Source organism: Myxocyprinus asiaticus, chromosome 38, assembly GCF_019703515.2.
Source record: "Myxocyprinus asiaticus isolate MX2 ecotype Aquarium Trade chromosome 38, UBuf_Myxa_2, whole genome shotgun sequence".
Classification (NCBI taxonomy): Eukaryota; Metazoa; Chordata; class Actinopteri; order Cypriniformes; family Catostomidae; genus Myxocyprinus; species Myxocyprinus asiaticus.
In genome coordinates this window covers 13,821,188-13,845,407 of record NC_059381.1, presented here as the reverse complement: position 1 = coordinate 13,845,407, position 24,220 = coordinate 13,821,188, and the positions used below count along the sequence as shown (strand labels likewise).

The following is a 24,220-nucleotide window of genomic DNA, read 5'->3' as shown; positions in this document are numbered from 1 at the left end:
AGGGCCACCAGGTGGACCCAGTTTGACTGGTTCTATGGGTGTGATGATGTGTGGGCAGTCAGAGCCAATGAGGACTACTGGTTTCACTTTGTGAAGATGCTGTAGTGGCAAGCCTGCAAGGTGCTTGTACTTCTCCTGGGGTACCTTGACGGGATGTGTGTGCTCTGCTAAACCCAGACTGTTGGCTGTGAAGGCATTCCGTATCCTGAAAGCCTCACGAGGGTTAGCCACTGAAGACAGTGAAGGTCACGGCCGCCCCGTGAATGGTCTGTGTATCTTGCCTGATTGTACGAAGAACCATGTCCTCTGGCTGTCCCTTCAGATTCAACTTCTGCACTGCTTCGTGTAGTGTAATGGTCCGCTCTGACCCATCATCCAGAATTACATATGCCTCCATGGATTTGTTGCCATTTTGGAGCAGAACTTTAGTCACCTTCAGCAGAATTTTGTTGTCACAATTTGAACAATCCACATACAAGACTGCACTGGCTGGAACTACTTCTTCTGTGGCTCTACTTTGGTCATTTACATCGTGTAGGACCAGCAAGTGCTTCCTGTTACAAGATGAACACAGGGCTTTCAGTGTGCAATTGGCAGCAGTGACCACGCCCACAGCGCCAGCATCTATTTTGGCCTTTAATCCAAGTCACCTTCTGCTCCTTGTTGAGTAACTTGAAGTTCTCACAGCCATTCAGGAAATGTCTGTTGTTGTCGCAGTATGGACAGTAAGCATTCACCCCTTCTCTCTTAGCAGCAGCTGAATTGGTTGGATGAAATGGTGATGCTGGGTTGGCCTTCAGTTTCTCTATACCAAGGAGGATGGTAGTGGGTTTACGGGGTTGCTTAGAGTCTCTCCTCATCTCCCTTCTCTGCACTGATGAAACTTTAGACTGACTGGTATAGTCAGTGAGGTCCTCCTGAACTTGAAGCTCGTATTCGAGCCAGTCCGTAAAGTCCAACAATGTGGGGATGGTGACATAAAAAGGATGAGTATACCTCTTGAAACTGGACCTGAGGTCATGTGGCAGTTTGCTCATTAGTCTGGATAATTGTGACCCACCCTCCAGCTCGACATTGCCTTTCTGGCCCAGCTGTTACAACATACTAACCAGGGAACGCACTTGGAGTCCGAACATGCGAAAAGCTTTCACATCTCCGCAGCGAATGTTCGGTCCATCCATCAGTTCTGCAATGTGTTTTAAGGCTAGCTGATGGGGCTGGCCATACATTTTATTGAGAGCTCTCATGGTGTTTGTGAAAGGGAAGCTTGAGCTACTATATGTGTCCGCCACAAGTAGTGCTTCCTCCAATTAAAGATGGTCAGTGAGGATCTGATACTTGAATCGCTCTGTTGCATCCTCAGGCAAAATGTTCTCCAATGCTATCCTCAGTCTAGAGAACTCTCTAGGATCAGGGGATATTAGGAAGGCAATGGTTGGAGCAGGGCCTCTATACGTTCTCTCCTGGGTTGATGGAGGCTGGTAATAAGCTTATCTGGATGAGGAGGTGGAATCCGTTCATTTGCTGGGGTCTCAAACTCTGACTGATGAGATGGAATGTGCTGGGAGGAACGAGAGTACCTGTGTTGAGGTGGGTCGCTGTAACGCATTTGTGGTGGTATTCTCATGCATTGAGGAGGAAATGTCCATGCTTCTGAAATCCTCAACTAGTCCAGGGCACTCATCCATCGTAACTGGGCGCAGTTCTCTCATGGCAGTAGGTGGCATTGGTGGCTTTGTCTGGAGGGCTGGAGTCAGACGGAACCTTTGTGGGGTCTCAGGGCTCACCACTGGAGTAAAGGTACCTGGAGACGGCACTGGTGAAGTCACTGGCCTGGAGGGGGCTCCCCTTTCTGCCTTAAGAATTCTAAGTTCCTGATGTAACATGGCATTCTGTTGTCGCATCTCCTGCAATGCTGAAATAATCTCTGGAAGCTGGCTGGTTTGTAGCCGCAAGTCGCCGTTCTCTTGTTTCATCACCTGCAGCTTGGCTGTAAGCTCTACGTCCTCTTATCACCCATCGGATTTCTCATTTTGCCATTCATCTCTCAGTGTCCACTTATCATAATCTAACTCTTGACTAACAGGAGAAGTCAATCTGGTGTCTTACCATACTTGGTGACTGGACTCTGCTTTGGCTGAGGTCTGGGAGTGGCTGTCGATGCAGCAATGGCTCACCAAGCTCGAAATCCACTAAATGAGTTGGTAGGTTGATCCGTCTTAGTGGACGAACAACAGGCGCTTCTCTCTTGGGTTGAGACATCTCTGTAGCAATTCACCGATCTGGCTCGAAGGACCATGAAAAATCTTGTGAGTCTTCACTTTAATTGCTAGTCCGGGTTTGGCTGAAGGCTACAGTTTGTACGGTCAGAACAATGATGTCCTACTCAGGTTATAATCCAATCGTTGTCTTTATTAAATGTGCATTGATGTGTGGTTCTGTGAATACAAAATACAAATATAAATATGGATATAGCATATATAAAAACACAACACAATATTAATAAAGCTTATTTGGTAAACACTGATCAATAAAGGTAAAATATAACACAATACTACGATCTCTATTATGAAATACTTGAATAAATGGGAATGGGTGTTCAATACAATGTATACAAACTATGTGTGCGCTAACGCTGTTCAGGAGCTGTGCACGTGAGCATGGCTGCTGCTGCACGGGCAGTCAAACTAGATGTAAACAACTTTGAGCGCATGCACGCTACCTAAGCTGCAACCGTGCGTTGGTGCTTATAAGGAATAAATATACCTAATACTGACAGCGAATGATAAATAAATATGGAATGGCAGTAATGTCATAGCAGAGGAATATAATGTTGAAAACTACATTAAATGTAAACACGGATACAGGCGGAATAGCGTTTGTCTTTACATTTGCCAAGAATATTCAATAATTATGTGATTACTTACAGTGTATCCACAATATTCAGCCGATCTCCTTTTCCCGTTATCATCCGCTGCTCTTTTCTCCATCACTTTGCGAACTCCGGTGGAAAGTTTGGGAATAGTCAGTTTCGCACGGAATGACAGGGGTGACTGGGAGAGTCCATCTATCAAAGGGGCACACTTTCTACACAACTTTAATAAATAAACAGATGGCTACCGTGATTAAATTAATCGCAAAAAGTGGCCATTCATTTGTTCTCCATGCACTTGTCGATGACAGGTGCATGATACAAGATATTTGTGTTGGCACTCCTGGAAGTGTCATGTTGCAGCTGTGTTTCTGTGCAGGAATGCCATTAAGACTAATCCATAACAGTGTGAGTAATGCTTCACGTACAATAAATTGGCTTTCAAGAATGTATACCTTGTCGTCATGATTAACACAGGCTAACTATTGGGGTAAATTCAGTCATTTGACACTATATTTTTGCGTTAATGCCAATTTTCTCGACAAAAAGTGTTTCCAAACCAGTTTTTCGTGACATTTGAAGTATCGACATAGAGTTTATGCGCTAGAGTTAAATGGAAAAATATTATGTCGACACTTGTGAAATATTTGTTATAATTTGCATTTCCATCAGCTATATCGGTAAACTTTTCAATGTGCTGCACTACACTACAGAAGCATTGCCATTTACATTTAATTGTATTGCATTGTCAAGTTCTATATAGTTCCACTTTTGATTACTCATCAGCCCCCTTGTGCACATTTATCATATGTTACCATAGAAACACACCCAACTAAGCCAAATATTGACTTTGTGGTAAAGATGCCATAGAGCAAGAGGAAGTGCTGTTCTTGATTTGTGCCATCACCTCTTCAATTTGAAACTTCAGTGTGTCAGTGCAACAGACTCCAGCAACCTTCCAACAAAGTCACGCTGAAGAATATTACCAGTAGCCTAACCAAGTGCCCAGAGAAAAAGACTGATAACATCCCTGATAGCACACATACAGTACTGTGCAAAAGTTTTAGGCACTTGTGAAAAATGTTGCATAGAGAGGATGTATTCAAAAATAATGACATAAATAGTTTTCATTTATCACTTAATGTCATACAAAGTCCAGTAAACATAAAATAGCTAAATCAATATTCGGTGTGAACGCCTTTGCCTTTAAAACAGCCCCAATTCTCCTAGGTACACCTGGACACAGTTTTTCTTGGTTGTTGGCAGATAGGATGTTCCAAGCTTCTTGGAGAATTCACCACAGTTCTTCTGTCTATTTAGGCTGTCTCAATTGCTTCTGTCTCTTTATGTAATTTCAGACTGATACGATGTTCAGTGGGGGGCTTTGTGGGGGCCATGACATCTGTTCCAGGGCTCCCCGTTCTTCTATTCTAATCTTTTCTATTTGTAAAAGTAATGTTTGGGAATCTAACATTTATATTTCCTATTGACACACTAAAGCTGAAGATATGAATAACCATTGTAACAAGGTTAAAAATGGGAAAGGAGGGATCAGGAACCGGCTGAACGGTCAAAATAATATTTAATGAAACAAAAAGACACACGACACAAACTCACACACGGCAGCTGCGTGTGGCTCTCTCTCTCTCGAACTGCTGCATCCGGCTCGTCCTTATCCCTCTCCTTGGCTGATTAGCCCAATTGGAGCCAGCCGTGTGCACTCACAGCCCGGGCCCGCCCTCCTCCTTGTCACAACCATCTTAAGACAAATGCTTTTGTGAAACATCTTATGTGCCTAAGACTTTTGCACAGTACTGTACATCACCCAGAAATCTATTTGATGTGTGTGTTTACATCTGGAAGATGTATTCTTGCTCATCTGCAATACGTCCATTAGGCATTTCATCTCGAATGTCAATAAGACCTTTATCAGTTGTCTTAGAGATGTTTATGATTTAGAATGTTTGTTAAGCTGATCTTTTTAAGATGTTTAGCAGATGTTAATTAGGTTGTGATTCTTCCCAGATAAAAATATTTATACAGGAATACAATACAAAAATTATTATCAAGAATACGATTTTTGCCCTAATATCAAAGGTCTTACTAGAAAAAAAGAAATTACGATCCAACATGAATTTTCTTGATAAAAAAATATGATCGTGTCTGGTAACATGTGCATGTAAAATGGCAAGAAATATACTTTTAGCTTAGTGCAAAGCTGACAATTTACACAAGGTTTATTTCTATTTCTTCTGCTCCAAACTTACTTCAAACTTACTTATCTGTCTGCTTGTATGAATGTAACACTTCATAAGGAAGTGTTTCACCGCTGTTCAAATGCACTTTGGATCGCATCATTTATATGTATACATTATTATATGCGTATACTAAATATTAAATGAAACAAATGACAATAAAATGCAAAGTAATCTCTTCAGTAATCAAAATACTTTTTGAATGTAACTGTATTCTAATTACCAATTATTTAAATTGTAACTGTAGTGGAATACAGTTATTTATATTTTGTATTTTAAATACGTAATCCCGTTACATGTATTTCGTTACTCCCCAACCCTGCTAAACACTATATTAGGAACACTATGATTTAGATTTAGAACACTATGGTCCTAATAAAGTGCCAGACGTGGTCTTCTGCTGTTGTAGCCTGTCCACCTCAACGTTTGATGTGTTGTGCAATGCATTCTGAGATGCTATTCTGCTCACTACAATTGTACAGAGTGGTTATCTGAGTTATTGTAGCCTTTCTGTTAGCTTGAACCAGTCTGGCCATTCTCCGTTGACCTCTCTCATCAACAAGGCATTTCCATCCGTAGAACTGCCGCTCACTGGATGTTTTTTTGTTTTTGGCACCATTCTGAGGAAACTCTAGAGACTGTTGTGCTTGAAAATTCCAGGAGATCAGCAGTTACAGAAATGCTCAAACCAGCCCATCTGGCACCAACAATCATGCCACAGTCAAAATCACTGAGATCACATTTTTAGCCCCATTCTGATGGTTGATGTGAAGATTAACTGAAACTCCTGACCCGTATCTGCTTTATTTTATGCATTGCACTGCTGCCACATGATTGGCTAATTAGATAATTGCATAAATAAGTAGGTGTACAGGTCTTCCTAATAAAGCTCTCAGTGAGTGTAAAAACTAAGAAGCCCTGAAATTCATGTTAATTTCAGTTAGATTTTTCACTCCAATTTTTAGGCTGATAATTGTAATGGAATTTTTTATATATATAAAATTAGAAACATGCAGAATAGAAGCATTTTCACTAGTGGTCTTTTGGACCCCACTGAATAGCTGCAGAACATAATTTTTTAATGGATGATTTTGTATTTTCACATTATAACATGACAAGCAAAAACTAAATTTTCATGTGAAGCTGCAGAGAAGTTATGATTCATAACTGATGAACAAAATTTCAATTGTGATAAAGGTTTCATGTTTAATAAAGTTCTTTTGGGTGACATTCTTTTTGCTGTTGGACATTAAAGCCAGAATTAGAATCACAATGTGTCTGACACTTCCTCGTGTAATCTCTTATCATCAGCCTCACACCCTTTATAGCACAGACTTTGAACACTTGCATGTGTTCATCTGTATACTGAATTACAGGGAACACACAAAAGTGATCAAACATATACCTTAAATGCACTGTAAATCACTTTGTATAAAATCATCTGAAAAGTGCATAAATGTAAATGTAAAATTTTCAGGGGTTTTTCTTTTTTACTTTTCTATGGGGCCTGGCCATAAAATACAGTCATTTACTGGTTAGGATGTTTACGCTCATAGATAAACACAGGGTGCAGTTAAGGGTTTAGACTGAGCTGAGAGCTAATAAACACTGAATCAGATTTAGGCAGCATGCTAAAATTTTATCTCAAGAGTGTCAGTGCTTGTTGAGGTGTAGGAAGAAATGTCTGGCTGGAAAGAGTGAGTCACCTTTGGAGTTTCTTTGATTCAGGCATTTCTCCAGGAAAAGTCAATTTCGTCCAAACTGAGGATTGTGAAATAACTCATGTTCTTTTAAAATAATACAAACGCAGTGGTTATTAGATTCAAGTTCTAAGTATATGCCAGCCCTTTAACAAACTTAGGACCAACATATGGATCCTGTCTCAATTCAGATTTTAGCGTTTCTAGAAACATCACTCTTCAGAGGGGCACTGTGTTCTTGCTAAACCACTAGTATGAACTTGTCTGTCTGTAAGGTTTTGCCCTTCATTAAAACAAACTTTGACAAAAATGGCTCATAGAGAGATTAAGGGATAAGGACTGAAAGTGTTCGAATTTCATTGAAGTTCCCAAAGTAGTTGAAATCATTGAGATCTCTTATTAGACTTTTTGTACATATTACAGAATATGGTGCCTACTAGCACATTCTACAAGAGTTAAACTAAACGATTGCATACTAAGATGTAAATTAGTCCCAAAACTAGACATTATGAAGAAACAATGCTACTGTATTAGACTGACTGTGTCCCTCCCTTTTTGACCCATAAGGAAATGTCACGTGACTTAGGCTATTTATAGTCTACTGTGGTCCAGCAGTCTGGAGGCCACCGCATTAACTATATCAGACAATATGTGCCAAGTTTAGATTAGGTAGCCCCTTGTATGCAAAATATTTCATGCAAGTCTGAAAAAAAGTAAGTTCAGTCACTTGCATGAAACATTGCTCTTTTTAATTAGCCTTTCAGATGTGATTATTTACTTTTTTGTTCAGAAGAAAGTTTAGAAGAGATTTCTGGGCTGGTTTGAGTATTTCTGTAACTGCTGATCTCCTGGGATTTTCACTCACAACAGTCTCTAGTGTTTACTCAGAATGTTGCCAAAATAAAAAAAAAAAACATCTAGTGAGTGGCAGTTCTGTGGACAGAAATGCCTTGTTGAAGAGAGAGGTCAACGCAGAATGGCCAGAGTGGTTTGAGCTGACAGAAATGCTACGGTAACTCAGATAACAATTGCAGAGAGCAGAATAGCATCTCAGACTGCACAACACATCAAACCTTGAGGCGGATGGGCTACAGCAGAAGCAGAAGGCCATGTCTGGCTTTTTTTTTTAGGACCATAGTGTTTCTAATAAAGTGCTCAGTGAGAATAAAAAAAAATAAAATAAAAATAAAATATATATATATATTGTGGCGGAATGATCGGCCCCTCCGGCTCGTCATCGTCGCCCTGCCTCTTAGGGCCGCCCTTCAGCCAGGCTCACGACTGGATTTGGGCAGGAGAGTGAGGAGAGGTGCATAATTAATAAGCCTCGTTCTGACAGCGGTGAATGAAGCAAGGGTGACCATACGTCCTCTTTTTTTTTTTTTCCCGGACATATCCTCTTTTTCGGACCTTAAAAAAGCACCCGGCCGGGATTTCTAAATTTTCGAACATGTCAGGCATTCGGCTTTAGTTGCATTATGATGTGCATCTGGTCTGATACTTCATTGTGTGTACGCGCAAATTTGCATTGCTTTAACCCCTCTTTCTTATAAGAGGCTTGCAGCAACTATTGGCCAAATTCCTGCCTGTCAATCTCTCCGCGAACACACAAATCGCTGTTGTGTTTGGCAACAAACAGTTGCTTGACAGTAGCAGCAAATGACAGCTGAGTGGAAACAATGCCCAAGTGAAAGTGCAAATTTACAGAAAATTTGCACAAGGTCGAGATCCGTGGGAAGCAGCATGTATGACATGTAAAGCTGGCACTTATGTGTTAGTTACTAATAAAGGTGCAAGTGATTTAGAAGCACACATTAGCTCTGCGAAGCATAAAGGGTCAGCAAAAGGTGAAAGTTCATCGGGTAAATTAACGGACTACTTTTTGCGACTAGGTAAAATTGTTATCACACTGCTTCATTTTCCATGGCCATTCAAAATAATAGTAGTAGTAAATGAAGGTACACACATGGCATCAAATATTTTATTTTAGTACATGGACATTCAAAAGAATGTTGGAAATTTTTATTTATTTATATATATTTATGTTATGCTAATAGAGTGTCTTTTTCACTGTATTAAAGTTTGCATTCATAGTAACACTGTTTTGAACTCTATTACTTTCTCTAGACAGCATGGTGTACCACCCTGAGTTTGAGCGAGCGGGCCAACAGCCTGGGCTCCAAGTGTGGAGAGTCGAGAAATTTGATTTGGTTGCTGTTCCTGAGAACCTCTATGGAGGGTTCTACACAGGTGATGCCTATGTGGTGCTCAATACTATCAAACAACGCTCTGGCAACCTACAATATGACCTCCACTTCTGGCTGGGTAAGACCACAGTGCTGTTTAAAAGAAGATTTGCAAAATTATGAGTGCAGTATACTCCGTACTTCTGATATCTGAACATTTGTTTCAAAGTTATTACAAAGTAATTGATCTACCTACCTTTCAAGATGTACAGAATGTCCAGTACAAAAATGGGGTTTGGGGACATCTGGAGAAGCCTGCCAATAATGTGGGTTCCTCTGCTGGTCAAATGCATCAGCTTTGTTTCTTATGCATGTTATTCCTTCAACTGGCAGGTGACTACTGCACACAGGATGAGAGTGGGGCGGCTGCCATTTTCACAGTGCAGATGGATGACTATTTGGGTGGAAAGCCCATCCAGTACCGTGAGGTTCAGGGCTATGAGTCGAAAGCTTTCCTGGGCTACTTTAAGAAAGGACTGCAGTACATGGTGAGTGACCCAATCACTCATAGGACAAGTGATATGTTGGCAATGCTGATTTAATGGCTAATATTTGGGCTTTTTGAGATCATGAGCATAATATTTATGCCAGATATGACATTAATGACAGCTGTTTTTTTTCCAGAAAGGTGGAGTTGCCTCAGGATTTAAACATGTGGTCACCAATGAAGTTACAGTGCAGCGTGTGCTACACGTCAAAGGTCGTCGTGTTGTCAGGGCAATGGAAGTACCAGTCAGTTGGGACAGCTTTAACCAGGGAGACTGCTTCATCTTGGACCTTGGAAATGTGTGTACTATATGCAAAGAGTGACATAAAGAGACCTTTTTCATTTTCAAATTTTAATAGTAACCTTGTTTATTTGTGTGTATTTTACAGGAGATCTACCAGTGGTGTGGCTCAAAAAGTAACCGCTTTGAGAAGCTGAAAGCCACTCAGCTTGCGAAAGGCATTCGTGACAATGAACGCAGTGGGCGAGCCCGCATGTACGTATGTGATGAAGGAATGGAACGAGAGAAGATGTTGGAGGTAAGAAAGCCAGACCATGGAAGTAACTGGGTTTATATCACCATTTTCCATTGTCTGTTTGAACAATTCAGCATTGGAAAGTTGTCAATCAGTTTCTGTAAATGTACTGAGGACAGCCATATAGTCATCCAAAATACATGATTCCTCCATTTGATGGCAGGTTCTTGGAGAAAAGCCTGACCTGCCTGAAGGAGCATCTGATGACATCAAGGCTGATGCCTCCAATAGGAAGATGGCCAAACTCTATAAGGTAGCCATTGGACCACTATGTCAATATATTAGTGCATCTAATTTATTCAAAATTTTAAATGGCTTTTTCGTTTAGCAGACACTTTTACCCAGAACAACTTAATGTGCATTCGAACCCATGACCTTGGTGTTCATAGTACCAAGATGAGCTACAGAAACACAGGAACACTGTTTCTTGTTCTTTAGGTGTCTGATGCCAGTGGAGACATGACGATTGCACTGGTGGCCGCTGAGAACCCCTTCTCCCAGAGTGCTCTGGAATCTAGTGACTGCTTCATCCTGGACCATGGCTCAGATGGCAAGATCTTTGTTTGGAAAGGTAGGTGGTTATGGCCAATACAAATTTGCTACCACAAAATGTCTATAAAGAATGTATTATGTATGTTCCTTATGTTCCTCTTATAGGCAAAGATGCCAATTTTGAAGAGAGAAAGGCTTCCATGAAGGCAGCAGATGAGTTTATTAAGAAAATGGGTTACCCCAAGCACACTCAAGTGCAGATTCTTCCAGAGATGGGTGAAACTCCTCTATTCAAGCAGTTCTTTAAAAACTGGCGTGATTTGGACCAGACGGAGGGCCTGGGTGTGGCTTATGTCTCCAACAGCATCGCTAAGATTGAGAAAGTGCCATTTGATGCTTCCACCTTGCATGATTCCCCAGCCATGGCCGCACAACACGGAATGATTGACGATGGCAATGGAGAGAAACAGGTCAGCAACTGAGTTCCATTTGCATGTAACTTGACCTGATAAGACTGATTGTGCTAATGACCATCTTATCAAGATCTCTGTCTGCAAAATTGCAAAAAATATTTGTGCGAAGGAGTGACCATATATATATTTACATTATGCAAATCTTGTAGTAAACTAATGGAGTCCATCTTGTACAGAGTGCTGAGATTGAGGGCAGAACTACACAAATACAATAGGGGTAATTGTAGTTACATAAATTTTTCTGTTACTTGATACTTTACAGATCTGGCGTATTGAAGGTTCAGATAAGGTTCCAGTTGACCCCTCTACCTATGGCCAATTCTATGGTGGAGACAGTTATATTATTCTGTACGGTTATCACCATGGAGGCAGACAGGGTCACATCATCTACATCTGGTATGACTTCTCACTCACAACCCCCCTGCTGTCAGCCTTTAACTGCATCAATTGATCTACATCTTTATCAGAGTTACACATTTCACATGCTGTCTGCTTTCAGTGTTCAGCTATTACAAAGTAATTTGTTACTGTAATCGAATTACTAAGTAAAATCTAAGTAAAAAAATTAGTGTAACTCATTACAGTTCAAATCCTTGTAATCATATTACAGTAACTAACTTTTAATTACAGTAATTACTTTAGTACATTACTTGCCCTAAAGTAATATGTATAATAAATTTCAAATATTAATTCATACACCGATGAGCCAAAACATTATGGCCACTCACAGGTGAAGCGAATAACGTTGATCTCCTAACAAGGCCAAATGTCAAGGTCTGGGTAGATTAGATGGTAAGCGAACAATCGAGTGTGCTGAATGGAGGAGAAATGGGCAGGAGTAAAGACCTGAGAGACTTTGACAAGGCCCAAATTGTTATGGCCAGGTGACTGGGTCAGAACATCTCTGAAATGGCAAGGCTTGTGGGGTGCTCTCGGTCAGCAGTGGTGAGTACCTACTGACAGTGGTCGAGGAGGGACAAACCACAAACCGGCGACAGGGTATTGGGTGCTCCAGGCTCATCGATATGCGAGGGCAATGAAGGCTATGCCGTCTGGTCCGACCGACAAAAGGTCTACTGTGGCACAAGTCACAGAAAATTGTAATGATGGTTACGAGAGGAATGTGTCACAACACAGTGAATTGCACCCTGCTGTGTATGGGGCTACATAGCTGCAGACCGGTCAGAGTGCCCATGATGACCCATGTCTACCATCGACAGTGCCTACAATGGGCACGCAAGCATCAGAACTGGACCTTGGAGCAGTGGAAGAAGGTCGCCTGGTCCGATGAGTCCTGTTTTCTTTTACATCACTTGGACGGCCGTGTTCGTGTGTGCCGTTTACCTGGGGAAGTGATGGCATCAGGATGCACTGTGGGAAGACGACAAGCCGGTGGAGGGAGTGTGACGCTCTGGACAATGTTCTGCTGGGAAACACTGGGTCTGGCCATTCATGTGGATGCGACACGTGCCACCTACCTAAACATTGTTGCAGACCAGGTATACTTCATGGCAATGGTATTCCCTGATGGCAGTGGCCTCTTTCAGCAGGATAGTGCTCCCTGACACACTGCACACATTGTTTGGGATAGTTTGAGGAACATGATGAAGAGTTCAAAGTGTTGCCCTGGCCTCCAAATTCCCCAGACCTCAATCCGATTGAGCATTTGTGGGATGTGCTGGACCAACAAGTCTGATCCATGGTGGTTCCACCTCACAACTTACAGGACTTAAAGGATCTGCTGCTAATATCTTAGTGCCAGATACCACAGGACACCTTCAGGGGTCTTGAAGAGTCCATGCCTCGGCGGGTCGGGCTGTTATGGCGGCACTCGGTGGACCAACAGCATATTAGGCAGGTGGTCATAACGTTTTGGCTAATCAGTGTATGTACGTCTGTTAGTGTGTGTGGAACAGCTGAAGGGTGTGCGACAAGGAATGAGGAAATATAGACATTTTGAATGAGTGGAAAATGTATTTAGAAAGTAACTTAATTAATTAAAAATAATTAGTAATGTGGTTACTTTTTAGATGAAGTAATCAGTAAAGTAATCCTATTAAATTTTTTGAAAAGTAATTAATAATTTGTAGTGGATTACTTCATTTAAGTAACTTACCAACACTTTGTTTTCATAAAAAAGTAAATTAGTTTGTCCTGCCCTTTAAGTAGTGATGAATGATATCTGTCACAGGCAGGGTAAGGACTCATCGCAAGATGAGATTGGAGCATCTGCCATCTTAGCCGCCCAGCTGGACAATGAGCTTGGAGGTGGACCTGTACAGGTAATACTAAGGTTCAAACTCAGTTAATCACACTCAAGTTACTTCATTCTGAATTTGTCTTTTTGGCTCATTCAGTTAAAAGAAGAGAATCATGGTAGCACTTTTATTCAAGTCCATCAAACTTCCTGGTGCCACGTGATTTTGCCATCTGTTATACCAACTTCCACCTCTGTGTTTTTCCTTTCTGTCCTTTATTCATATCCAACATCCTCCTGTAAGGTGGCTGGTGCTCCCCTCACCACTCAGGTATCCATATCCCAGGGTAGCATGTCACTGTACAGAGCCTCAATGCTGCTACAGATATTTCTCTAACTACCACATTTATACAAGTAAACAGAACTAAGGCAGTTGCCCTGCATTTGTATATCAAATTGATAAAGCAGAATTTACCAGAACAGTAGCATAGGGTGACCTGACATGAAGGGAGTAGTGTATAATCATTAAACAAACCATTTCTTTTGTTTACAGTAAACAGCAAGCAGATAAAAATCTTGTTTTGCACAGCAAAGGAAATTGCTTCAAAGGAAATGCTTTGGAAATTCAGTCATGATCATAATCATATTTCTTTACAATGTAGCAACATTATATCCGTTCATTACCTAACTGAATTTAAAAACCTAAAAGAATTAAGGCTTCAGCATAGTATTTTAAAATCACACTCATTTAATTGGTTACTGCAGTATTATTAATCAGTATGTATAAAGATTATCTTAAGTTTGTCTTGCAAGGCTCTGTACACAGACATGCATTATCCCTGCAAATGCCTCCGTTAATGCATTTGTGTCTATGACTCGGGTTTGTTGTTATTTCGTCATGTGTGCAAAAGTAACTAACTGTCTTCCACAGATCACTTTTCAGAGTGAGCATGTGACATTAACAGAAATGCTCTATTATGCATTGACGATTTCCTCCAATTCAAAAGTGTCTTTTTCTGTATGGATTTATGCATGCTGTCATGCACGTTGATTAGTAGAAATGGAAAAGTACCACAAAGCACATTCAGCATGCTAAAGTAGATCATATGGGTAAAATGAGAGAATGTCCATCATCTCAGTTTTGTCCAATATACTGAATATGTAATGGCAGTCTGTGCCAGTGGTTTTCCAAACTTTTTAAAACCACTGCACCCCTTTATGTTGTTTTTATTTTCCACATCACCCCAACCACTGAAAATGAAATAAAATAAACAAATATGCTTTTGAAAACACTCAGTTATATAAAAAGTTTAATTTTAAAATATGGCTATTAAAATATTGAACTGAGCAGAGATTCAGCGGCACCCTTAGCCAGTCGTTGCGGCACCCATTATGGGAACTACTGGTCTTAAGCCATTATTCATAGTGTAACTCTGCCAATTCCATAAGCCACAAAGCCAAAAAGGAAGCCACAAATTTTACTCTCCAAACAAATAAATAATTACAAATAAATAATTAAATAAATACAAATCAATCTTCAAGAACTATATTATTTGTAAGCTTCAAATAAAACATGAATTCACAAACCATGCCCGTCTTTTTCAATTTTAAATTATAACAGATAATTCCACACATAATATGTATTATGTGATTGACTATTGTAATATGATCCTTAAGTGAAAACATTATTTAAATAAGTCAAATAATTTATCATAAAAATAAAAAAATGATCTAATTAAATTAAATAAAATTAAAGAATTTATACTTGTTTTCAGCAATATGTAGTCTTTAAACATTCCAAAAGTTATTTTTAATATTCAGAAAGTCAAATCTTAATCAGAAAAATATTAAAAACGTATTATGGCTCTAACAAAACATCTTTACTAAAGCATTTACAGTGGGGAAAAGCATGTTAAAGTGAGGTTTCAGGGAAACGTCAAAAACAAATATTAGATAACACTTGAATGAATACAATCATGTGTTTCAGCTCAGAGAAACATGGGAAAACAAAATGTTTGGCTCAGTGTTTGGGGCAGAAGGAAAAACATAGCCCTTTTAGTGCAGTCTGTTGGTGAAGCTCTGCTTCCTCCAGTGGTTCAACAGCCCACTGTCATCCTGCCAGCCACAAAGGATGCTGGGAATGTTGGCGTTAGTCCCACATTCCACACAATGACTCAGTATTGCCTCTGTGTGGATATGCAAGCCTCATGCAATGTGTGCCATGTGGAGAGCAAGTTGACAGAGTACCAATATAACAGTGATGCACAAACCGTATTATTAATACAAAGAAGGATTGGATCTGATATACTATATATCAGCAATTGCAGGAACATTTTGATATTTTACAGAAGCATGGTTTCCAGTTACATCTGCCTAATGTGTCCTCACACTACACTGTGTATTTTACAGGTGCGGGTGGTTCAGGGTAAGGAACCAGCTCACCTGATGAGTCTGTTCGGAGGGCAGCCCATGGTGGTGCACAAGGGTGGCACCTCCAGGGATGGAGGTCAGATGGAGCCAGCCAAGACTCGGCTGTTCCAAGTGCGCTCAAACTCTACAGGGTGCACACGAGCAGTGGAGGTTAGTATTTAACATTTAGGACAGATGCAATGTTTAAAATGTCTCTTTGCTTTAGGAGCACTGGTAATTTCCATACCTGGCCTTAAAGGAATATTCCGGGTTCAATACAAGTTAAGCTAAATCGACAGCATTTGTGGCATAATGTTGATTACCACAAAAATTAATTTCGACTCGTTCCTCCTTTAAAAAAAGAAAAAAATCAAGGTTACAGTGAGGCACTTTATTATTGAACCCGGAACATTCCTTTAATCTTAGCTGTTGTCACCTCCAGATTGAAGCCATGTCCTCTAATCTGAACTCCAACGATGCCTTTGTCTTGGTGACCCCAGCCACTTCTATCATGTGGGTGGGACGTGGAGCCAGTGATACAGAGAAACATGGAGCACAGCAGCTTTGTGACATCCTAGGAGTTTCGCCCTCTGTGCTACGTGAAGGAGGGGAGAATGGTAAGGACTTTTCCGAACTAATTTCAAATGTTCTTTAATGGAATGTTGATACAATTTAAGCTCAATTGACAGTATAATGATTACCACAAAAAATTGTGTTGACTTGTCTCTTGTTTATTTAAAGCTGAAGTATGTCATTTCTGTGACACTAGCACCACCAAACGGAATTGCAAAAACAATGTTTTCAAAACAGGTTTTGAATATGCCCCTTGTCTGCAGTTTTTCAAACAGTCAGACAGTCTCATTGGTTGAGTAATGTTTTTGGGGCGGGTCTAAGCGGGTTACTCAAAACAAACATAGCATTTTTTTCAGTGCCACAAAGACACAGTGTTTACAGTTTTTGAGAAAATTAACTTATAGTTGTCTCTGCATATTAAGCTGGGATTGAAGAAAGTATTTTAACACTGAAAAAGATACATACTTCAGCTTTAATGAAAAAAGAAATTGCCACTACAGTGAGGCACTTACAATGAAAGTGAATGGGGCCTGTCCATAAACATTAAAATACAGTTTCAAAGGTATAGCCACAAGACGTAAACATTAAATTCACTAACATGATTTTAGTGAGATAAAATCCCTTACTAACCTTATCTGTGTAAAGTTATATCCAATATTTCAACTTTGTTTTCGTGATGACATTGGGCTGGGTGATATAGCAAAAAAAATTAATCTAGATTTTTTCCACATTTTTTCACAAGTTTTTCAGCTTTTAAATGTACTCAGCTAAAAAGTAACTGCAACATGATTCAAATAATGGTTAGAGAAATCAAAGTTATTTTTATTATTGATGTGCAAGAAAAATGCACAAAAACCTGCACCATGTGATGTTGAGAAATAATAGTATATAATAAGAAAATGGCAAAATACTTCTTAGCCAATGTAGGTATACATTTTTTTATCTAAACCAAGTATATATAGAAAGTTATCTAGAAATCAATATCTAGAAATTATCAAGTTTATCTAGAAAGTACTCCTTGTATATCAAACAATTTGTATGTATAATCATAAACTGCTGCTTACAGAGTCCAGGGGTTGTGACGCTTTCTAGCAGGTAAACGCTGAGAAGCATAGCAATAAGAAATAATTTATTACAATACAACTCGTGACATTTATAAAAATGATCGCTTGCCAAATGTTGGCTAAAGATGCAGTACACTTGAAACACGTCACAGACAGGGCCGGAGTGGCAATCGGGAAGATCGGGAGAATTCCCGCTGGGCCGGTCAAACATTGAGCCGGTTAGGTCTGCATGTTGATTGACAAACTTTCATCATATGTCGCATAACAGTTGCCAACAGTCTGTAACATCTGGTATTTAAAGGATCAGAGTTGCTTTCCGTATTATAGCGGATGCAGTCTGTATTTTATCATCTCACACCCAAACAAATAAGAGAGTAGCCTGTGAGAGACTAAACTGATGTTGCACCGCTTCACTTGACAGCGCGGGAGGGATCACGGAAGATCCATTGAGAACAGATAGGCTACTAATAGCTTAAAGGATGAACGTGTCTCAGGTACAAGATCATCACAAGTTTAATACTGACTGCAGTCTCACAATCTCAATTAATTAATCTCTGAAATCCTGTTCCCTAGCAGTGCACAATGATAATAGCAAAATTATTTTTGTCACAAAATAACAGAATACTTAAAGTAAATGAATACAGATGCAACAGCATGACACGGTACGAAAATAATGGGACTTTACAGCTCTCAAAAGATTAAACTCAACGAAAAAACCGCACTGAGTGCCTTCAATGTTGTATCATGCGATAAAATCCTCTTAAAGAGACCGTAACCATTTTGCCTTTGTCCTGAACATTTATATTCCAAGTAAAAGAAAAGTACAAATGTGTTATTTTTAGTCTTTTATTTCACTCTTATCATTGTAAAATGGCTCGTTTTTGAATGGCATGTAAAAATGTAAAACAATCACTCAACCTTAATTGTTTCACTGGATCTGTTGCTATTTTAATTATCTAAAATACAAAGCACTGACCATTTAAATTGTGAGCCTGTACATCTTGAAAGAGTTATAAACATTTACAGTTCTATAGTGTTATTATGTGCCTAGATAGTCTTTAAAATAAACTTAGTTTACCCAAAAATGAAATTTCTCTCATCATTTACTCACCCTCATGCCATCCCAGATGTGTATGACTTTCTGTCTTCTGCTGAATTAAGCTTTTTAGAAGAATTTCTCAGCTCTGTAGGTCCTTTCAATGCAAGTGAATGGTGATCAGAATTCAGAAGGTACAAAAATCTCTTAAATGCAGCATAAAAGTAATCCATACAACTCCAGTGGTTTAATCTATGTCTTCAGAAGCGATATGATAGGTGTGGGTGAGAAACAGATCAATATTTAAGTTTTTTTTTTACTATAAATTCTCCTCCCTGCCCAGTATGGGGCGATATGCTTATGTAAATCACCAAAAACAGAAGAAGAACTCTTATGAGAGAAGAGTGCTTATGAAAGTGAAAGTGGAGATTTATAGTAAAAAATTACTTAATTATTAATCTGTTTCTCACCACTTCTCATTTACTTGCATTGAATGGACCAACAGTTCTTCTAAACATCTTCATTCATGTTCTGCAAAAGAAAGTCATACACATCTGGGATGACATGAGGGTGAGAAAATGATCTAATATCCCTTTAATATTCACTTATTTTTACAACACATACAATGATGTCTTATGACAAAGTGAAAATCTTAGTGAATGCCGTATGTGATATAATGACATGGAGAGCTTAAATAATTTTCAAGTAATTACATATATTACATATTTTTGCTGTGATCTTGTTTTATTGTTATCATCTTCACCTCCAACCTCCCTTTTGGGTGTGGGCTGACTTGGACATGACATCCCGGGCTGAATATGAATCCCACTCCGGCCCTGGTCACAGAGAATAGTAATAATTAGTAATCTATTTGAATCATCATGGTAAAAGATGATTCAGTTCAGTAGATGTTTGATACTCTCATTATAGCCTATCCATATGATTTGAAATGAAGTGCCCATAACTGTCACATAACTAACGCTTTATTATGGGTATTTAAAGAAAAGAAAGGAGACCCTTCATCAATTTGCACCAAACACTGAGCCAGTTATTGTCTTAAGCTGGTGTATACATGTATGATGGGCGAAGTTGAGCTACAATCACATTTTACAATGTGCACACATGGGCAGCTGATCCAACTAGAGGTGGCATTAAGCCAAACGCATTTTTTCTCTTCCTTATTCAGCCTTTGGTAGATTGACAACATATCTAACTATAACGTTTGCTAATATTTTAATGCAAAACCTCGGTTCATCTATTTATTTATTTTTTAAATAGTTTCAAAATGTACATTTGAATTGATCTAAAATGCCCATCCCTATGATGACGTAATGCTTTTAAACCCTGTAATCAAAGCCCTGTAATCTGGTAAATGCTGTAACGCTGGAAAATCCCTGATTTTATCACACTAAAATTATATTAACACGTATAATGTTTACGTCTTATGGCTAAATCTTTGCAATGGTGTGTATTTTAACGTTTATAGACAGGCCCCATTCACTTCCATTATAAGTGCCTTATTGTAACCATGCTTACTGTAAATTTTAATGAATGAGCTTAACTTGTAATGAACCAGGATCATTCCTTTAAGATCAAGAACAATCTAGCATGAAACAAACAAAACTATTTGAAGAATTTAAAATAAATACTGTGTTGGTTCATTCTCTTATTTAAACAATGTGATCTTCATAATTTAGCTCATGTATATTCTTGCAAACATTGCATTGCTGCAGATAACTTCTGGGAGGCTCTGGGAGGAAAGGCAGAATACCGCACATCCGGCAGGCTTCAGGATAAGCTGAATGCCCATCCGCCACGACTGTTTGCCTGCTCAAACAAAACTGGACGCTTCATTGTGAGTAAAATCACCCAGAGATTTGTCTGCTCTGATGTGAGCCTTTTAATTCTAGATTATCTGAGATAAGACTTTAAATAAGTGCATTGTCAGTGTAGTATTATAACATGTCAGTTAATATCTATTCATGGCTGTCTATGCAGATTGAGGAGGTACCTGGGGAGATGACCCAGGAAGACCTGGCTACAGATGATGTCATGATCCTTGACACCTGGGACCAGGTAAACGGACTATTTTCAATAAAAGGATTGCCCTGTGTTACATTATGTTTCAATACATCTACCTTAAGGATGGATCATCATTGAATTTCCATGTGTGCATAAACTATTAAGGCAAATCATGTTGTATTATGCTTGTTTGCACAACTCTTTTGTTTAATGTAATAAGATGAATTGTTATTTAATTAAATAATAATGCATTACAGAGCAGTTTAATAAGTTTTGTGTTCTCCAGGTGTTTGTTTGGATTGGTAATGAGGCTCATGAGGAGGAGAAGTCTGAGGCTATGGCATCAGGTAAGACTACAACACGTACTTGAACATAAGGGCTAATATGAATAAATGACTTGATAAAGGAATGGATCATGTCATAATTGTATAAAGTGAAAAGAGAAATGGAAAGCAACAATTAACAGTTAAAAAGTTAAGAAGGAAAACAACATCACTTATGCTTTAGTTCTTGAAATTTACAAGGTTAATTGAGCAGTTATAGAGAATTTATTTTGTACATGGAGATAGCATATGTGTACAGTAAAGTAAATAAAGTAAATAAATATAATAACATTATATATATATTATACATATATATAAAGTGTATACACTGATGAGCTAAAACATTATGACCACCTGCCTAAAATGCTGTTGGTCCTCCGTGTGCCGCCAAAACAGCGACGACCTGCCGAGACATGGAGTCTACAAGACCCCTAAAGGTGTCCTGTGGTATCTGGCACCAAGACATTAGCAGTAGATCCTTCAAGTTCTGTTAGTTGCAAGATGGAGCCACCGTGGATCGGACTTGTTTGTCCAGCACATCCCACAGATGCTCAATCGAATTCAGATCTAGGGAATTTGAAGGCCAGGGCAACACCTCAAACTCTTCATCACATTCCTCAAACCATTCCCAAACAATGTGTACAGTGTGGCAGGGCGCATTATCCTGCTGAAAGAGGCCACTGCCATCAGGGAATACCATTGCCATGAAGGGGTATACATGGTTTGCAATGATGTTTAGGTAGGTGGCATGTGTCAAATTGACGTCCACATGAATGGCCAGATCCAGAGTTTCCCAGCAGAACATTGCCCAGTGCATCATACTTCCTCCACCGGGGTGTCGTCTTCCCACAGTGCATCCTGGTGCCATCCCTTCCCCAGGTAAACGGCCGTCTACATGATATCAAAGAAAATGGGACTCATCGGACCAGGAGACCTTCTACCACTGCTCCAAGGTCCAGTTCTGATGCTCGCATGCCCATTGTAGGTGCTTTTGACTGTGGACAGGGGTCATCATGGGCCCTCTGACCGGTCTGCGGCTACACAGCCCCATACGCAGCAGGGTGCGATGCACTGTGTTGTGGCGCATTCCTCTAATAACCATCATTGTTTTTTTTTTGTTTTTTTGGGGGATTTTCTCCCCTTTTCTCCCCAATTTAGCATGCCCAATTCCCAATGCGCTCTAAGTCCTCCTGGTGGCGTAGTGACTCGCCTCAATCTGGATGGCGGAGGATGAATCTCAGTTGCCTCCGCATCTGAGACAGTCAGTCCCTGCATCTTATCACGTGGCTTGTTGAGCACGTTACCACGGAGACCTAGCGCGTGTGGAGGCTCGCGCTATTCTCCGCTATTCAACTCACCACGTGCCCCACGAGAGCGAGAATCACATTATAGCGACCACAGGGAGGTTAACCCAATGTTACCCTACCCACCCTAGCAACCGGGCCAATTGGTTGCTAAGGAAACCTGACTGGAGTCACTCAGCACGCCTTGGAATCGAACTTGCGACTCCAGGTGTGCTAATCAGCGTCTTTACTTGCTAAGCTACCCAGACCCCCTCCCCGTAACCATCATTAACATTTTCTGTGACTTGTGCCACAGTAGTCCTTCTGTTGGTTCAGACCAGATGGGATAGCCTTCATTGCCCTCGTGCATTGATGAGCCCTGGCAGGCCAACAACCTGTCGCCAGTTTGTGGTTTGTCCCTCCTCATACCACTGTCGGTAGGTACTCACCACTGCTGACTGGGAGCACCCCACAAGCCTTGCAGTTTCAGAGATGCTCTGACCCAGTCATCTGCCCATAACAATTTGGGCCAGGTCAAGATGCTCATGTCTTTACTCCTGCCCATTTCTCCTCCATTCAACACGCTGACTACAAGAGCTGATTGTTTGCTTACCATCTAATTTACTGGCGAAGGTGGGTTTGTGCCCATCGACGACATTGTTGCCGTTGATGTCTGGTAAGGACCTGCCTTACAACAGGCCTACAAGCCCTCAGTCCAGCCTCTCTCAGCCTATTGCGGACAGTCTGAGCACGGATGGAGGGATTGTGCGTTGCTGGTGTAACTCGGGCAGTTGTTGTTGCCATCCTGTACCTGTCCCCCAGGTGTGATATTCGGATGTACCGATCCTTTGCAGGTGTTGTTACACATGGTCAGCCACTGCAAGGACAATCAGCTGTCCTTCCTGTCTCCCTGTAGCGCTGTCTTAGGCGTCTCACAGTACGGACATTGCAATTTATTGCCCTGGCCACATCTGCAGTCCTCATGCCTCCATGCAGCATGCCTAAGGCACGTTCACGCAGATGAGCAGGGACCCTGGGCATCTTAATTTTGGTGTTTTTCAGAGTCAGCAGAAAGGTCTATTTAGTGTCCTAAGTTTTATAACTGTGACCTTAATTGCCTACCGTCTGTAAGTTGTTAGTGTCTTAATGACCGTTCCACAGGTGTATGTTCATTAATTGTCTATGGTTCATTGAACAAGCATGGAAAACATTGTTTAAACCCTTTAAAATAAAGATCTGTAAAGTTATTTGGATTTTTACAAAATTACCTTTAAAATACAGTGTCCTGAAAAAGGGGCATTTATTTTTTTGCTGAGTTTATATGCTCCTGAGACCCGAGCGTGACTGCTGTGTGCATTTTCCATTTCCCTTTTTGATTTGTAACTAGTAGCACCTAATAAACAAGCAAAAATATAATAATTTCTAAAGCAAATAGTTTTCCTAACAATTAATGTCCTTATATGTGGACAGCAGGACTAAGTTGTGAAATTGTAAATAATACCAAGCTATAGAAAGATGATGTTTGAGATGTTACAGACTTTAAATCAGAAATTAACATAAATAATTCCGACTCAAAGTAATGGCCAGCATCATCCAATCAAATTCTGTATCTACAGTATTTACTGATTACCATTGTCCCATGTCTGCCAAACATGTTGAGTGGTCCAGACATCATCTGCAGCCTGAAACTGAACTTTTGGTTTTAGGATTGAATGCATTTAGCTGCATAGAAAGCTATAGGATGCTCCCTTGCTCACTATTTAGTGAATGACTTAACCTCCAGTGTTCTGTCTGTCTTCACTGGTCTCAGAACAGTTCAAAATGCACTTTTTTTCATCCTAACTCCATATAAAGCCTCTGAAAAAGTTTCAGCTTTTGTATGAACCCATTTGTTCTCAATGTGAAAATGCACAGTAAATATATAGGAATGCATTTACTAATGTTAATGAATAGAATAGTATTGCACAGCGATAACAAAATTAAACATAACAAAATGTATATTAAAATGAAGCTGAATGACCCACAGATGTGTTAGTTTAAAGTTATTCAAAATAACTAACATGTTTTTTCTACTTTTGAGGAAATGCAGTGCCAGTGTCCACATATGTCGACATCATGTTTATCACCATGCTGACGTGCGAAAAATGAACATATTTTTTAAAGCAGCATATCAAAGGAAACTAGAGATGCTACTCTTTACAACCAAACAGGTTTCAATGAAAAAATGGAAGATATTTCTTAACAGAGGCACT

At 39.9% G+C, this 24,220-nt stretch overlaps 1 protein-coding gene across 2 annotated transcripts in view; it reads left to right on the top strand.

Annotated features, from left to right (window-relative positions):
* Positions 1–24,220, top strand: part of LOC127428941 (gelsolin-like) — a 31,042-nt gene that overhangs the window by 4,206 nt on the left and 2,616 nt on the right. The window contains exons 2-16 of one of the 2 annotated variants that reach the window (XM_051677632.1): positions 8,955–9,152; positions 9,407–9,561; positions 9,698–9,859; positions 9,950–10,099; positions 10,260–10,349; positions 10,535–10,667; positions 10,754–11,058; positions 11,324–11,457; positions 13,253–13,343; positions 13,563–13,589; positions 15,668–15,838; positions 16,110–16,284; positions 20,074–20,195; positions 20,339–20,416; positions 20,649–20,709. In XM_051677632.1, coding sequence (XP_051533592.1) covers positions 8,960–9,152; positions 9,407–9,561; positions 9,698–9,859; positions 9,950–10,099; positions 10,260–10,349; positions 10,535–10,667; positions 10,754–11,058; positions 11,324–11,457; positions 13,253–13,343; positions 13,563–13,589; positions 15,668–15,838; positions 16,110–16,284; positions 20,074–20,195; positions 20,339–20,416; positions 20,649–20,709 — 2,047 coding nt within the window. In that variant the 5' untranslated portion in view covers positions 8,955–8,959. The remainder of the gene's footprint in view (positions 1–8,954; positions 9,153–9,406; positions 9,562–9,697; positions 9,860–9,949; positions 10,100–10,259; positions 10,350–10,534; positions 10,668–10,753; positions 11,059–11,323; positions 11,458–13,252; positions 13,344–13,562; positions 13,590–15,667; positions 15,839–16,109; positions 16,285–20,073; positions 20,196–20,338; positions 20,417–20,648; positions 20,710–24,220) is intronic. The other variant, XM_051677633.1, reaches the window with a different exon arrangement.